This window comes from Drosophila kikkawai, chromosome 2L, assembly GCF_030179895.1.
Source record: "Drosophila kikkawai strain 14028-0561.14 chromosome 2L, DkikHiC1v2, whole genome shotgun sequence".
NCBI lineage: Eukaryota > Metazoa > Arthropoda > Insecta > Diptera > Drosophilidae > Drosophila > Drosophila kikkawai.
Window position 1 is genome coordinate 606,781 of NC_091728.1, and position 16,398 is coordinate 623,178.

Below are 16,398 nucleotides of genomic sequence, written 5' to 3' on the forward strand. Positions count from 1 at the left end.
CCTAACGAACCGAAATACAACGCGACGAGTGACGGGCAGCGTCACTCACTGGCTCCCGCTTCAGAATGCGAATGCGGAATCCAAATCCAAGTCCACACCAGGTCCAAGTTGGTGTCTTGCACCAGGAGAAATGACCTTAAATCAGGGAAGTAAATGCTGAGCTAACAGGGGAATCTACTTGAAGTATAACACAATCTTGGGGTTAATTTATATCTCTTAGCAAATGACGTTTCCCTCTTTAGAGAATAAATACACATTTAAAAAGTGTTTTTAAACACATAAAGTTATTAAGCCCTCAAAGCTTAAACCTTTTCAAAATAGATTTCTTTTTCAAGATGCATGTTTATATATTTTTCTTCGAGTGCAGATCACCTGTCCCTTGTCCAACTAAACAAATGAGCGCTGCATAAACACAGGAGACATGCAGAAAGTGCTCGGGAAATGCGATTGCATATCCCTCGGATGATATCCTTGTGGCAGTACTAGTGTCCTTCTCGTTCCTGTCACCTGCCAGTGGCCAGCAGCCAGCATCGCAGCTACTTTACATTTGGCACAGCCCAATGTGCGAATCGCTTTTATTTGCAATTTTCAATTTTCACCTTCAAAAGTGTAAACTTCAATTTACACAGCTCCGAACACAGCAGGAGCAGCTCGAGAAGAAGGATATTGAGAAAATTGCATTCTGCTGCAGCAAAAAAGAAAAACAAAAATAAGAAGCGAAGGGCGCATTTGGTCGCATCAAGTCGGGCACTCTCTAAAGTACACTCACTAAAACGTAGGGTATACTGGTTTAAGGAGGTTTTAATTCAAAATATAAAAAACGGCAGGGTTGTATTTTTATTCATATGTATATTTATTTAAGATCGTAAGAAGCTGTATATAAATATCAGGAAAATAGTAAATGTACATCAAGTTTATAAATACTTGCTTAATAATGTAAGTCAAGATTTTGTTTAAAAACTAAACCTAAACCTAAACTATGACTCGATCTTTAAGCACCCTCACTTGGCAATAACTCTAGGGTATCTAATGTTTCATCCATCCAAATTCCTGCCGCCTTCATTGTTCCCCTTTTGTATTGCTGGCTGTTGCCCATTGCTTTTGGTTTATTGCGTCAAGTGGCATTTCGGTAGGGATTTTCATTTTGAAATGTATTGGAGCACTTCCCGTGTGTGTGTGTGCAGGCGAGCGAGTGCTCCACAAGAGTTGCCTCAATTCGCATCCGATCCGAGGACGGCCATCTATTATACATTACGGCCCCGGTCGCCAGAAATCGAGGAACCGGAGGAGGACAAGGAGAGCACGGGAACAGCAACAGAGAAGAGTAGTCACCGTCACACAGTCGCAGTCACAGACAATTACATGCAGGAGCAGAACCAAAGGCCGGAGTCAAAGTCCCGGCTACAAAATTGAACTTCAGCTCACGTGGCGTATTTTAGTGCCTTCGGCTGCCAGAGAAGGATTCCTGAGAAGGATTCCCTAGTATTGGTATTGGTTTCTGGTACATTTGTTTATTTGCTCCATATTTTAGGGTTTTACGACGTTTCCGACATCGACCAGGTTATTCTTGTGGCAGGTATTTTGGCCTTTCCCAACAATGCACAGAAAGCGAAGGGAATATATATAAGAAAAGTGCACTGAAAAAACGGTTTAAGGATAAAGAAAAGGAAATACAAAGTAAAACGCTAGACTTTATATCTAAAGTACACTTTAAGACAACATTTTAAATGATTTTAGAATAGACTTTTATAGCATTAAAAATGTCCATTGCAAAAATACCAAATACAGTTAATTTTTTCGCAGTGCATGCTATAGAAAACAGCATCGGCGGTAACAATTCCCCACTTCCTTCCACCTGACGTTGCCTTTGATTTTGGTCGCAGCTTATTTGCTTATAGCCATGAAAACTTCGCCAGTCCCTGTGTCTTGGTCTTGAGTCCTTTTCCTGTTGCCAATTTCCAGTTGCCCCCCTCCTTCGTCTCCCTCGCCCAGCAAGTAATGCCTGTTGGCCTTCGTTATGTGGCAAAATTTATTAACCCGCTTTCCGTTTGGTGGGGAAAGAGGAGAGTGTGTGTGCGAGACATTCGAAATGTTATCAAAATTGGGCACACAAATGCCTCTGATTTGAATAGCTTCTGGGAAATGGGAACAACAACCATTTTCGGGGGACCCAGAAGTGCGCAAAGGTTCCCACAAAAACATGGTTCTCCAATTAGTTGCAGATAAAACGGAACAACATTGGTGATTGACAAATCCATTAAAATAAGGGAATGTTTTACACATCAATCAATGACATATTTGGACCTTTTTCCAAGGGTTCTCTCAATGTACATTTGCAGATAAATTAATAAGAGGTTGGTACATGATACGAAATACAATAAATTAAATGGGTTTTGGAATGCTTTTATTATCGCACCTTTTGCAGTATTTAATAAATTGTTTAATAATTAAAATAGCTTAAACTTCTGCCCACAAGTTCAAGTTCATCACTTGAAAAAGTCCTTTCTAAGCTAAATGATTATTTTAAGTCATTTAAACTTTTCCACTGACCATTGTTGAGTCAAGTTTGTAGCTCAACTCCACTCCAAGACACTCCAAACAATATGTGTGTGGGTACTTTAAACTTTAAGCAAACATTGCTGGTTGGCTTGGCTGGCTTAAAACAATGAATGTAATGAATGAATGAGCAATGCACAAGGATTTTGACAAGTGCTCGTTGGCAGCTGAATAAAATGTCAAGAAACAGATCAAAGCTTTCCCGGAGCCAAGACAAGCGTGAATATTGCATGGCACAGCGAGATGCTTTGTTGGCCAACGGATAAACTGACAAGGACCAGGGCCAGCTTGGCCCGGACCAGGACCAGGACCAGCCACAATGCACTGAGCCCTGAGTGCTCTGCCCTCTATGGAGGCAGGGCAGTCGAGCGAATGACAGGCCGCAGAACAACAAATGTTACTCATGGCCAAAAAAAAAAAACAAAACAAAGCCAGTCGAGGCCAAGTCTGAAGTTTATCCACAAAACCCCAAGCACTTCAGCCACTCGTCTGTCCAGTGAGTGCAGTTTGGGGGGAGGAATATCAGTAGACATGTCATGAAATTAAAAAGCTTTTTGTTTAATTCTTGGCCAAAACTCGTTGATATAAAAAGTAGTTTGCAATTTATTCACAAACTTTTCTGACAAATTCTATTTAAAAATAACATTTCTGAAACCTCTTTTGCAGACATTATCGAGGCGCACAAGAATCAGCAACTGTGCTCCTTGACCGGCGTGGAGGGCGGTCACTCGCTGGGCGGATCCCTGGCGGTATTACGCACCCTGTATGCCATCGGAGTAAGGTACATGACGCTCACCTCCACCTGCCACACCCCCTGGGCGGACTCGAGTTATGCGGATGCCCCAACCTTCAACATGAAGCACGGCGGCCTCACCATATTCGGCAAGGTAAGTCATGGGCCACCACTCTTTCCGCATTTCTTGCAGCTGATTTAATGCTAATTAGTTGAACGGTCCTCGGGTCCGAGGGTTGTTTGTCCTTTGTGGAGCTTACATGGGGATTTTGGTCGCTGATGAGGCGGCTCGTCCTTTCTCGTCCCCTCCTCGCTCCCACTGGGCTGCCTTCCTCAGGTTTCCCGACTCCATTGTACGCGTAACTATGGTCAACCGCAGTCAACGCTTTGTTGGCTTAGCCATAAACATGTGCAGCGGGGAAAGTGTGGGCGGGCACTGCAAGAAATTCAACTAATAAAAAGATTCTAGCCTCCCAAAATAAATATTGAACTTCTCCTAAACTAAGTTCGTTAATCTTCCTTTTTATTAATCCAAAGATCGTGAAATAAAATTCCCTTTCTATGAAATCATTTGACTAAATTCAATGATTTTCCTTCAGAAATCTTACTACCCTTTTTCCACAGTGTCCATGGGAAAATGGTGGCGAGGTGGTCGTGTCTCGGTAGTTATGTACTTAAGTGCCCTTTCTGAGGGGTTTTTGGGGCATTGCCTCTGTGGGCGGATTCGGATGGCACCTTGTGCCCTCTAATGGCTCAACAGTTCGCAAATTAGGTGCCTACTACAGTTTACAATTGCCAAGCGGCTTTGCTCCGGGATTTTCGTGTGACCCGACCGACCGGATCATATATATTAAATTAGGCCCACCGACGACCACTCTCCCGGCCCCCAGCTTTCAGCTCCTCCTGTGGCCAGCTCCCGGGACTTAATGGGGCGAATACTTGAATCTATTATGGATTTGCGCTAAAGAGAATTTCGGGAAGCCGAGGCATCGATTTCATGGTTAGCTGCTAATTGGCTATATGCAAATATCCTTGCCAAATAATCTGTGCAGAGTGCCAACAGCTGGCGATGATTTCACGGTTAGTAAAGAGGAAATTGAATGAGTTAAAGGTAACATTTGCAAATTTCATAATATTAGTGATTTTAAGTTTAAACTATTTGCTAGTTTAAGTTTAAAGAAAGCTGAAATGTTCAAATTTCCAGACGAAATCACGCAAATAACATTTTTTCTGGCAGATGTAAATGAAACCATGAACACCAATGAACTTTTCCTATATTCAGATGTTTTTAAAACTAAAAATTCAACCCGAAAGGGGTTATTTCTCATGCATAACAACTAGATATGGTTTATTTTTGTTCAATCAAAAATTGGTTTATTTTATTCAAACAGAATTTCCACCAATATATTTAATATATAATTCTCCCGCGAATGCAATTACCCATTGAGATTTTTCCAATCAAAATTACAGATGCAAACGCATCTGAACTTGAATTTGCATTCACATTTCTGGGCGCTCAATCACCGTGAGGTCATCAAACTTGAATGTGTCAAGCATCAAGGCCAGATGACAATCAAATTTTTGAATTAAAAAAAAATTACGAGTACCTTCTTCAGTCAGTCAGTGCACAGGCACTGGCACTCGATTTGATTTATCTTCCTCTGTTTTATTTTAACACTCGTGTCGGATTCTCGTGTAATTATTTTGAAATTCGAATTTTTTTCTGTTGCCACTGGCCACCTCAAACCCCATGGGGGGATGGGGTTCAAACACGATTACAGCGAAATTGCAATTGCAATTTGTTGTTTGTTCTTGACGGGCCTCCGCTTCCTCTCTTGTTTTTTCCGTGGGCCAGTGCCAAAATGCTATTTGCAGACAAAGTGCATGCGGAAATACGAAATTCGCAAACAAACCGCAGAAAGACAGCAAAAAGTCAGGCCAAAACACAGAGAGAGAGGCGATAATAATAACAATGGCAGCAGAGAATATCAACAAACCATCACAGCTGGCTGGCTGCGAGCAGGAAATGTAAATTTACTGATTCCGATTATTTATGCATAAAAATGATACATGTTTTCCCTGCCAATTAAATATGGAAAATAAAATGCTAGCCGAACAGAATCAGCGTCACTTCCTCATTTAACCTGCGGAATTTTCAATTACACATCGTTCTACAGAAAACAATAGACGACGAACAAAATACGCAAAATGAAAAGTGAAAAACTCGGCCAGGGCGCAGGCGCCAAGAGAAATTCCCCAAAACGAGAGAGAGAGTGTGAAAAATCAGGAGAGAAAATTCTGGTATGTGGTGCTGTGCTGCTAGATGGAAAATTTTAGCCACTGCTCAAAATGAGCAGGCAATGGGAAAATCGAAATTTTCATTCATACTATAAGGTGAATTGCACAGTGTTTGGAGATGCTAGATATTCTATTATAGAAAATTAGTTTGAACAATTGGTATAACATTTTATTAAATATTTATGGGTTACTTCTTAAAATTCGAAGTAATATATTTACTAAATATCTTAATACTTTTGAGTACTGACAATTCCCAAAATGTATGTTCTTTGAAAATAAACAATTTTCATCATGAAATTGTGATTATTTTCAATTTTTAGGCTCTTACAGCCAATATAAATTATTTTTACCTATAAAAAATCCCAAAAAATAAATAATACTTCTTGTATTAACAAGAAAAACCCACTGTGACCACTTAGCGCTGTCCGCCCGCGCTGTCTAAAAATACCCGCGCACCCCACCGCCCAGCGTCGGAGCGCCCATCAAGTGGCGCCAGAGTCACATGGGTGAAAATGCTGTATGGTGAAAATGTGCTCTCCGCTCGGCATTTTCCCGCTCTTCGGCTCTCCGACTGGGCATTCCGCGCTCCCAACGACAACGACGACGTTGCTGTGGAGGAAAATCGCCAGTTTTTCGACGCAAATCGGCAGCAGTTTTCAGTCGCCGAACGATTTTCGCCACAGCAACGAGGAAAATCGCCTCGTTGCGTTCTATTGTGAATGTGAATGGCAGCGAGAGAACGAGACGGAGGAAGGAAAAACCAGCAGAATATACGAAGAATATACACAGAATATACACGAAATTCTTTTTATAACGAAACCAAACCAAAACGCGCATCGCAACGCACATAGAGCCCGAAAAAGGTGAACAAATTAGCTAACACTCTCGAGTACCACTAACCCCTAAGTTTTCCTGGAATGCCACTAATTTACTAACCCGAAGCGAGAGAAAATAATAAGAAAAGTCAGGGGAATGCTGTTGAAAATGTAGAGACAAGTGGACTAATCGACACACTACTTCCTCCTCTATACACGAATCGAAAAACAACGACGACGACGACGACACTTTCTGGCATCGTGATTTGATGATGACAACGCAGCAGCAGCAGCAGCAGCAGCTTGTGGGAAAGTCAGCGGAAGCAGAGGCGGAAACCGAGGAAAAACCAGCGGAAGGAGGTGCAAAAATGACGGCAGCGACCACTGGGGGCGGCAGCTCGGCATCGGCGGGCGGAAAAGCTGGTGGTGGGAAGCACAGGTCGAGGTCATCTGCCCGATACGACGACGTGGAGAAGCAGCAGCGCAAGAGCCGAGCCATCGTCTCCATCCCGAACACCATCAAGCTGAGTATGCTCAACAGCGGCCTCCTCTCCTTCGACCGCATCAAGCTGGAGGCCCGCGACGAGAACAACTCCCTGTCCAAGACGATACCCATGGGACCCATCGACATCCGGCATTTCCTCAAGCTCTGCGACCTGCGGAGAAAGTTCCCGGTGCTCTATAAGCTGGAGTTTCAGACGGCCGCCAAGGTGGAGACGAACACCTGTCGGCATGCCATGAAAAAGAACAACCAGGAGAAGAATCAGAACCCCAAGTGCATTCCCTACGACTACAACCGCGTTGTCCTGGAGAAGATCGGAGGTCTGCAGGACTCGGACTACGTGAATGCCTCGTATGTGGACAGCTTACTCAAGCCGAATGCCTACATAGTGACTCAGGGACCCGTGGAGGAGACCGTCCAGGCCTACTGGCGCATGGTGTGGCAGGAAAACATCAGCGCCATCGTAATGCTAACGAAGACCTTCGACTTTGCCAAGGTGATGTGCCACCAGTACTGGCCCCCGAACATGGAGGTGCACGAGCAGTACGGCGACATCTACATAAACATCGTTAGGGAGGAGCAGCTGGCCAACTTCCACATAAGGACCTTCAGGCTGTACAAGATGAACGAGAAGCAGGAGGTCACCGACGAGCGCCTGATCCTGCAGTTCCACTACACCGAGTGGTACTCCCACTCGTGTCCCTTCTCCAATGCCCTGTTGGAGTTCCGCCGGAGAGTCCGTTTGGTGGTGGGCAACATCATCAAGGACGGCGACGATATGCGCGGCCCCATCCTGGTGCACTGCAGCGATGGCGGCGGCAGATCCGGCGTCTATATGTCCATCGACGCCAACCTGGAGTTGGCCGAGGAGGAGGAGTGCTTCAACGTCTTTGGCTACCTCAAGAAGCTGCGACAGTCGCGAAAGGGCCTCGTGGAAAACGTGGAGCAGTACAAGTTCATCTACGACACCCTGGAGGAGCACATCATCTGCGGAAAGACCTGGTTCCCCGTCTCCGAGCTGTCGGATCGTCTGAAGGCCAAGGCCAGGCGCAACTCGGGCACCAAGATGAACGAGTACCAGGCGGAGTACGATCAGATCTGCAAGCAAACGCCGCGGTTCACCATCGGCGACTGTGCCGGCGGCCATCGCGCGGATAATCGGGAGAAGAACAGGGATGTATTGTGCGTGCCGCCGGATAACTTCAGGCCCTACCTGACCTCCTTTCAGGGCAATGCCTTCACGGACTATATAAACTCGGTGTTCGTGGATGGATACACGAAGCCCCGGGAGTATATAGTGACGGAGTGGCCCATGAAGCACACGCTGGGTGAGTTTTGGTCGCTGGTCTACGACCAGGAGTGCTCCGCAGTGGTGGTCCTGTGCCAGCCGCCCTCGCAGTCGCAGCAGTATCCCTCCTTCTGGCCGAACAAGTCGAAGATGGAGAAGTACGGCCCCGTCTTCTCCGTGCACTACGTGATGTCCAAGAGCTACACGAACATCAAGCAGTGGGAGTTCAAGATCAACAAGAAGATCGTGTCGCTGACGGAGATGATGGCCGGCGTAAAGGCGCCCACGAGAACCGTCCAACTGTTCCAGCTGACGTGCTGGCCCATGGGCCACAAGGTGCCCAGCTCCACGAACTCGCTGGTCTACCTGATGAACATGGTGGAGATTTGGCGGAACAAGGTCGACTACGGACCCGTGTGCGTTGTCTCGCCCGATGGTCGCAGTCGGGCCGGTGTTTACTGTGCCGCGAATGCGTGCATCGAGCAGGTCATCCAGCACGGCGAGGTCGATGTCTTCCAGGCGGTGAAGACGGTGCGCCGCCACCGTCCTCAGCTGGTGGAGAACATGACCGAGTACAAGTACTGCTACGACCTGGTCCTGCACTACGTCCTGCACTTCCTCAACAAGAAGGAGTGAGTGAGGCAGTCGGCCACTACTATTTTTTGGATGCCCTGGAAAGGGGCTTTAATGGTTAACAGAAGACGATACAAAACGATACTTGTGGTCCATATATTTGAAGCCTGGGTGTTCTCTTTTTAAATCCTAGGAGCAACACACACACACGCCGCCTTAAAGCAATAATACTGAGTATTTTTGTTGTCCAAGGAAGAGGAAACAGGAGCGCCGAGGAAAGGATACATTTTTGTTACGAGCGTCGAAATTAAATTTCACGCGCCAGTTTTTAAACTTGTTTTGTGACCACGAAACATGATACTATTACCCACGGGTACATATATGCTGTATATATATACCCCGTATAAGCTTTTTGATCTGAAATGTATGTGCCATTTGTAACCCTAGTTGTTGTTTGTTATAAACAGAAAGAAGGTGAACAGTGTGATGACCACGATGTTGGGGAGATATAGCGGGGGAGCTGAGGAAACTATAGGAAAGATAACTATTACCATTACAATTTATATTTATATCTGTAGTTTATTACGTTTACTATTTAAAAAAACAAGAACAAAACAAAAGAACTTGCTACCTGGGCAATTGTTGATATATATCTAAACTACATATACCTATTATGAATCTATTTATACATAAAGATATATACATATATGAATGTTATGTACTATGTAACTGTTAACAGAACTTTATTTTTTATTCATGTTAAAAAACAAAGAAAAAACAAATATTTATTGAACAAAAAGTGGCAACTTCGAACTGCAGAAGTAAACAAACTTTATATATTGTTTATTTTTAGAAAACAAAACACAAACAGAAACACACACACACACAAAACACTCAAAGAAGAGTACATCATTATGTATGATTGTATCATGATTTTCCTGTATTTTCGCATTTATGCATTCGACACACAGACCTACCTACAAACCTATATACTTGTATATTGTTGTAACTCTTAATTAACTTATTTTTAATTGTGTATACTTGTGCGTATGTCCATTTTAAACCTTTGTATAAACCAATCTTCATGTGTGAGCATAAAGCACAAAACTCGTATTGGATTAGGCTAAACGAAATGGAACGAAGAAGCCAAGAAATGGAAATATAAGAAACGAAACGAAAAAAAACAAGAAATGAGTTTTATTTATATATTTGTTGGGTTTTTTTTAATATATACAAGTACAACAATTTAGTAACAGCTTTAATATTCTTGAATAATTATTAAAAACTCATATAAAACATTTGAAACTCAAAACTTTCTCAATGTAAAATCAATATTTACTTCTATAAACATTTTTCCCTGCACAATATTTTCCTCTATGTGCTCTCCAGCTAATCCATCTGAATATATACAGATGATCTAGCCACTCCACAATTTTTGGCATTCTTCAGCTGAGTCATAAAATCGAAATATCAATCAAATATACGGCCTTTCCCCTTCCAGCCATTGAGATCATTTGGCCAGCCAAGGAATGGGGCCAGATGAATTGGCAAATGGAAATGAGTATAAACAAAGCATTTAGCGATGATCCCGAAGGGAATACAGAACAGGCAACAACAGCAGGCCATATAAAACCTTGACCAGATTACAGTTTAATGCGTGCAAATCAAACAGAGGCGTTGTCCATATAGATATGACCCTCTCGATAAGGCACGGAGGAGCACACGGCGGGTAACCGATGAGGTAAGGGGTGACACGGAATGGGGTAGGTGCGGTTGCTATAAAATCGATAAATGACAACACACTTTGCTTTAGTCGGCAATAAAAACCAACAGCAATAATAGTAAAACTTCGTGGCGCGCAATGACATCAGCGGAAAAGTCAGGAGGGCAGGAGAAGGTGGTTAAGGGAAAACAGGGAAAATCCGCAATATGAAATTGAAAAATTGTGTAAAAATCAAAGCGATTGAGAACGAGCGATTCAAGCTGAAAACGAAAATGAATATCAACCTGACTGGCACAAAGTTTTCCATTGCCATTTCCATTTTCCTCTTTTTTTCTTTTCACTTGAATATATATTTTCCCTGAATTTTTTCCATTGTTGTCGGCACTTTAATTGTGGAACCTCATGCAGTGCGGAAATTGTTGCCATGGCGGGGCCAAATTTTACGCCAGACAAATAAACCAATTAGCTTTTTGTTTTCCAAAATTTATCTTTACGAGCTATTAATACAAAAGCCAGCGCGTGGCAGCAAATTGCAAGCGGGCTTAAGCGGCGGGGTGGGGGTACATTTAGTTTTAGTTAATTAAAAAGTCAGTGGCAATTAATTTAGGGGCTCTGCCGAAAATTTATGGCTCGCACATAAAGTTATGAAAGTGAATCAAAGTGGATGGCCAAAATTGGAATTTTTATGGCAAATCAGACTGACGGAAACAGTAGAAATTAAATATATATCTTTACGAAATTTATAAGCATTTCTAAGCAATGTTTATAAGGAAATATTCTACAAATACAGGTTAAAAGCTTGAGAGCCAGTTGATTGATTAGTTTCTGGAGCCAAAGAAATGTTTACAGTTCCTTGGGCTTAGATACATTGACGAGGTTTTCTGGTTGGTCACACTCTAGCCTCGCTCGGGATTGCCTCTGATAGTAAATCACTGTTTTAATGGATGAGGGACTGACTAGTGTGCGTTTGCGTTGTTACTGCTGTTGTTGTTGCCTTAAACATCCTTAGTTGTTAGCACACATGTTTACAATAAACCCGGCCAGTCAACTTGAGAGTGCCAACAAACCAAATGGCAGCTGCAAGGACCAAAGACATGACACAAGCTAGCTCTGGCTCAAGCAGAGAAAGTCTACACTGAGAGAAGGAAACTCTCGCTAAAGTCAACTCAATTTTAGAGTATATTAAACCCAGGGTACCATCTAATTTATATAATAATTTCTAGGTTTATATAAGGCAAGAAATGCAGCTTCCCGAGGCTAGAATCCTTTCTTGTTTTTAAAACAAAATTAATTAATGAATTCTGTTCTGTTTCCCTTTGAATCTCTGGTTCCACCTGTTTTTTTTTTCATCTGTACAAATTTCTTGTGTGGGTGCAAGACAATAGATATTTAGCAAGTGCATACGCCATATACTATAGAGCTGCAGCTTTATATTCAGAGCCAAAGTCAGTCACTTAGGCAACCAGGAGCGACCATTTCAATTTGTCAGTCATCAACAGAGCCCAGAGTGCAGTCGTCGTCCCTTTGTGTGTGTGTGTGTGTGTGTGTGTGTGTGTGTGTGTGTGTGTGTGTGTGTGTGTGTGTGTGTGTGTGTGTGTGTGTGTGTGTCCGGGCATCCGAACTATTTGCATTGTGTGCATGTCAAAGTCGTCGTGTTAACATTAATTAAATCTATAGCCCGACATGGCCAACAATAGGGATCCCAACTTTGCACACTTCCCACTGGCCCGGCCGCATTGAATTATTGGTTTTGATTCGAATTTTTTTGCCTAACCAGGGGGAATTTGTCGCAGCTATTTAAATATAAATATTGATTGGCACATTAAGCAAATAACAATTTATACACTCGCTTTTGTATTAATTGCCAGTTGACACCACGCTGAAAAGTATGCCAGGTCCCCGGGGCTGAAACAATCGGACGGACACAAGTGTTTTAATATTCACATAATTGCTTTCGCCTCGCTCCTCTCAGAAGTGTGGCTTTATTTGTGTACATTTTCAAAAACATTCAAGTGAAGTGAGCTGATTTTGGCCTCGAGGGCCTTGAAGGTAGTGTTTTCAATAATAAATAGCCAAGAAGGCAGAATGGCAAGCCACTTTGATTATATGTAAATAGCTAATATCTTAATATTTGTTCTAAATAGTTTGTTTAATTTTACATCGGATTGAAATTGGGTAGTTTCCAGCACTAAATGTTGCTTTAATTTTCTTTTGTTTTCCATCTTAGCTCGCGCCCAGAGCTGGGCTTGTTTGAAATTAATTGAAAACGAGTCGTAGCTGTTGCTATGAAAAGCGATGCCAGGAGCGCACAAAAGGCATTCGTTTAATTATTTAAATTTAATTTCATGTCATATCAAATTAGTGCCACTTATTTTCACCCCGAGCACATGGAGTCAGCCGTCCGTCTACCTTTCTGGCCTCGTTTCCTGCCCGTTGTGTGTGTGTTGAGTGTTGAGTGTGTGCAAAGGCTAAAGGCCAACACTTTTTAACTCATTTCCATTTCGTGCCGCCTCCCCTTTCCTGGCGTATATAAATGGCTGTATGTTTTTGCATTATGCTGCCATCATTTTATTATTATTATTATTACTTATTATAAACTCGTTTCGTTCCGAGTGCGGCTGCCTATGGGTGACTGAGTGCCGAGAAGTGTGTGCATACAGGTGTGTAATAGGCATCACTGCCACTGCCACTGCAACTGCAACTGCCACTGCAGTTTGCAATGGCAATGGCAATTGCACTCCTCCAGGTGAGGGAACCCTGGCAAATACCGGCGCATAATTGAATTAGCTAAACAAGGAGCGGTGAACAGAACCAGAAACGCCACGAACAATGGCTTATTATAATGGCAATCAGCGGTGGAGGCGGAATGGAGGCGGAGTAGAGGAAACTCCAAGTGGCAGCAGCGGAAATTGCCGCAACTTCGGGGAATAGAGAGCGCAGGGGGGGGGGGGGGGGGGGGTTAATACAAATAGAGTAAATTATACCTGAGAAATGTAAGACAGAATGCAGGAACAACAAATAAATGTATATTTTTCAAGGGAAATAGCAGCAGAAAACACAAAGGAGAAGGCAAATTATTGGGAATTAAGTGTTTTGCTGCGCATTAAAAACAAAATTACAATGATTTAAAAATAATATTATTAAAACTTAAGGATATTGCTTAGATTATTAATTCATTATGATATTTGTTTCATATACTATTCGTTTTAACAATTTATTAATTTTACACAAACTTTAACAATTAAATTTTCCCATTTTATGTAAATGCTATTTGAAACCACAAACATTTTCTCCCATTAATCAATCACTAATTTCGGAATTTCGTCAACTGGCAAATAAATAATTTTCAATTCCATGCTTAATTTCGGGCAATTGAAACCCAAATATATATATGCAATAATTTTTATATCCTTGCAGGGTATTATATTTTAGTTTTAGTCACATAGTGAAGGAGTCGTTTCCGACCCTATAAATCATATATATTCTTGATCAGCACAAAAAGCGGAGTCGATCTAGCCATGTGTAAAAGAAAAACATTTTTCATAATTTTTTTTTTTGTATTTTTGAGCTTTTAAAATTGCCACAGAAAAAATGAGCGAAAATTGTAATATCTTAAAATGTGAAATTTAAGCAGATTTGTTTATCTGGAAAAAACTAGCACATAAAATTTTTCCGAATTGAATTTGATGCTTTTTTGGCTTAGTTATGATTATTTTTTATACAAAAATTACCATTTATAATATATAAAAATATTCAATTGAAAAAAATTAATATTTCAAATCTTCTTGAAGGGTTTTCATGATTTTCGACAGCGAAGGAGTCATTTCCGACCCTATAAATCATATATATTCTTGATCAGCACAAAAAGCTGAGTCAATCTAGCCATGTTTAGCAGAAAGTAAAAAAAAAATTTTTTTTTTTTTAATTTTTGAGGGGTTAAATTGTTGAAATTGTCAAAAAAAAATTGAGAAAACTTTTAATTTCTTAAAATGTGAAATTTAGTAAGCAGTTTCGTTACCCTAGAAAAAACTAGCACAGAAAAGCTTTCCGAATTGAATTTGATGCTTTTTTGGCTTAGTTATGATTATTTTTATACAAAAATTATCATTTAAAATATATAAAAATATTCATTTGAAAAAAATTAATATTTCAGATCTCTTGAAGGGTTTATATGATTTTAGACAGCGAAGGAGTCATTTCCGACCCTATAAATCATATATATTCTTGATCAGCACAAAAAGGGGAGTCGATCTAGCCATGTTTAGCAAAAAACCAAAAAAAAAAATTTTTTTTGTTTTCCAGGTCCTAAAATTATTGATATTGTCAAAAAAAAAAAATGAGAAAACTTTTTATTTCTTACAAAAATTATCATTTAAAATATATAAAAATATTCATTTAAAGACAGTGAATATTTCAGATCTTCTTGAAGGGGTTTTAATGATTTTCGACAGCGAAGGAGTCATTTCCGACCCTATAAATCGTATATATTCTTGATCAGCACAAAAAGCTGAGTCGATCTAGCCATGTTTAGAAGAAAGTAAAAAAAAAATTTTTTTTTTTAATTTTTGAGGGGTTAAATTGTTGAAATTGTCAAATAAAAATTGAGAAAAATTTCAATTTCTTAAAATGTGAAATTTAGTAAGCAGTTTCGTTACCCTAGTAAAAACCAGCACAGAAAATCTTTCCGATTTGAATTTGATGCTTTTTTGGCTTAGTTATGATCGATTTTTGATTGTATGACAGATCCTATGGCAAACTGCAAGGATATACCAAATTCGGCTTCCCGAAGTTAGTTTCCTTTCACATTTTAAATTTCCTATTTACTTTTACACGCACTTCTGGTTGAACGCATTGATTGGCGATTTGTAATTTATTCATTACATCCAACCAAATAATTGCAAATCAACAATTATAATCAAATATTTATTGATTTGCCTAATGGCAGGCATTCATACATATATGCCATCAATAAAACCTGTAACGATAATGCCAGCATATGTGCAAGGGCACGGTAACTAGTCGCCATTATGTAATGCGAAAAACCGCATAAAATATATTTGAAATGATGGCAAATGGGAGGCAGAGATAAGGGTTTCCTGCTAAATTACATTCATAACTGGCAGAGCACAACATTTAATTACAATTGTATTGTTATTTCATTTTTTAAGCGGATTATGTGGGCAGAGGAGGAATGTTGTATAAGTTCACAGTAATTGATTCAAGTTGAATGGACACTTTGATCTCTCACATAAATGTAGTTAAATTAATTTTAAAGTTATAGGTGATAACCTATACATATATTATATATATATTACTAATCATTGTTAACCCCAACTTTAAGGGCAATTTAGTTAGTTTTTATTAATGCTTTTTGAAACTCGAAAGGATGCAACTGCCTGCGCCACTAAGCTTCCAAATTATTTAATTAAATATTAAATTATAATTTGATTATTCTACACATAAAGTTTTCAAGTTGTCCGTGACGTTACAAAAATTGTTAATGACATTTAGGTAGACAAAGGGAGTTTTTTGTGGAGGGCGCCAGGACGCCGGAGCATTTGACGAGCGGATGTGGGGCGTGGCAGAGCAAACTTTTCCCAGCACAACTACTCGCATTCGAAACTTTTTGCGGCTTAGTGTGTGCGTGTGTTGGCTGTTGTTAAATGCACAAAAGCGTAATTAAATACATAATGAACAAGAGCCAAACAAAATATAAACAGCGGCGAGGACTGGGTGCCGAGAGTTCGCTGCATATCAAATGTGTCTCATATGAGCTGGCTGGGTAGGATTCTGCCCCGCAGAAGGCACAAAAAGCCTTTCAAAATTTGTTCAACAACCGAGCGGCGGAAGCTCATTATGTGAGCGGAACAACAAAAGCAGTTGCCGCCGTGCAGCTCGTTGAAATGCATC

At 41.0% G+C, this 16,398-nt stretch overlaps 2 protein-coding genes across 4 annotated transcripts in view; both read left to right on the plus strand.

Annotated features, from left to right (window-relative positions):
- Positions 1-16,398, plus strand: part of LOC108074318 (uncharacterized) — a 58,733-nt gene that overhangs the window by 22,427 nt on the left and 19,908 nt on the right. The window contains exon 8 of the mRNA XM_017166316.3: positions 3,223-3,443. Coding sequence (XP_017021805.1) covers positions 3,223-3,443 — 221 coding nt within the window. The remainder of the gene's footprint in view (positions 1-3,222; positions 3,444-16,398) is intronic.
- Positions 6,259-9,956, plus strand: Ptp36E (protein tyrosine phosphatase 36E). Of its 3 annotated transcripts, none has more exons than XM_017166318.3 (2): positions 6,259-6,450; positions 6,687-9,956. In XM_017166318.3, exon 2 carries the CDS (start codon positions 6,771-6,773, stop codon positions 8,826-8,828), a length of 2,058 nt encoding a protein of 685 aa, XP_017021807.1. In that variant the 5' UTR covers positions 6,259-6,450; positions 6,687-6,770; the 3' UTR covers positions 8,829-9,956. The 3 variants fall into 3 exon arrangements, with proteins under 3 accessions (XP_017021807.1, XP_017021808.1, XP_017021806.1); XM_017166319.3 differs by having other exon boundaries at positions 6,690-9,956; XM_017166317.3 differs by having other exon boundaries at positions 6,259-9,956.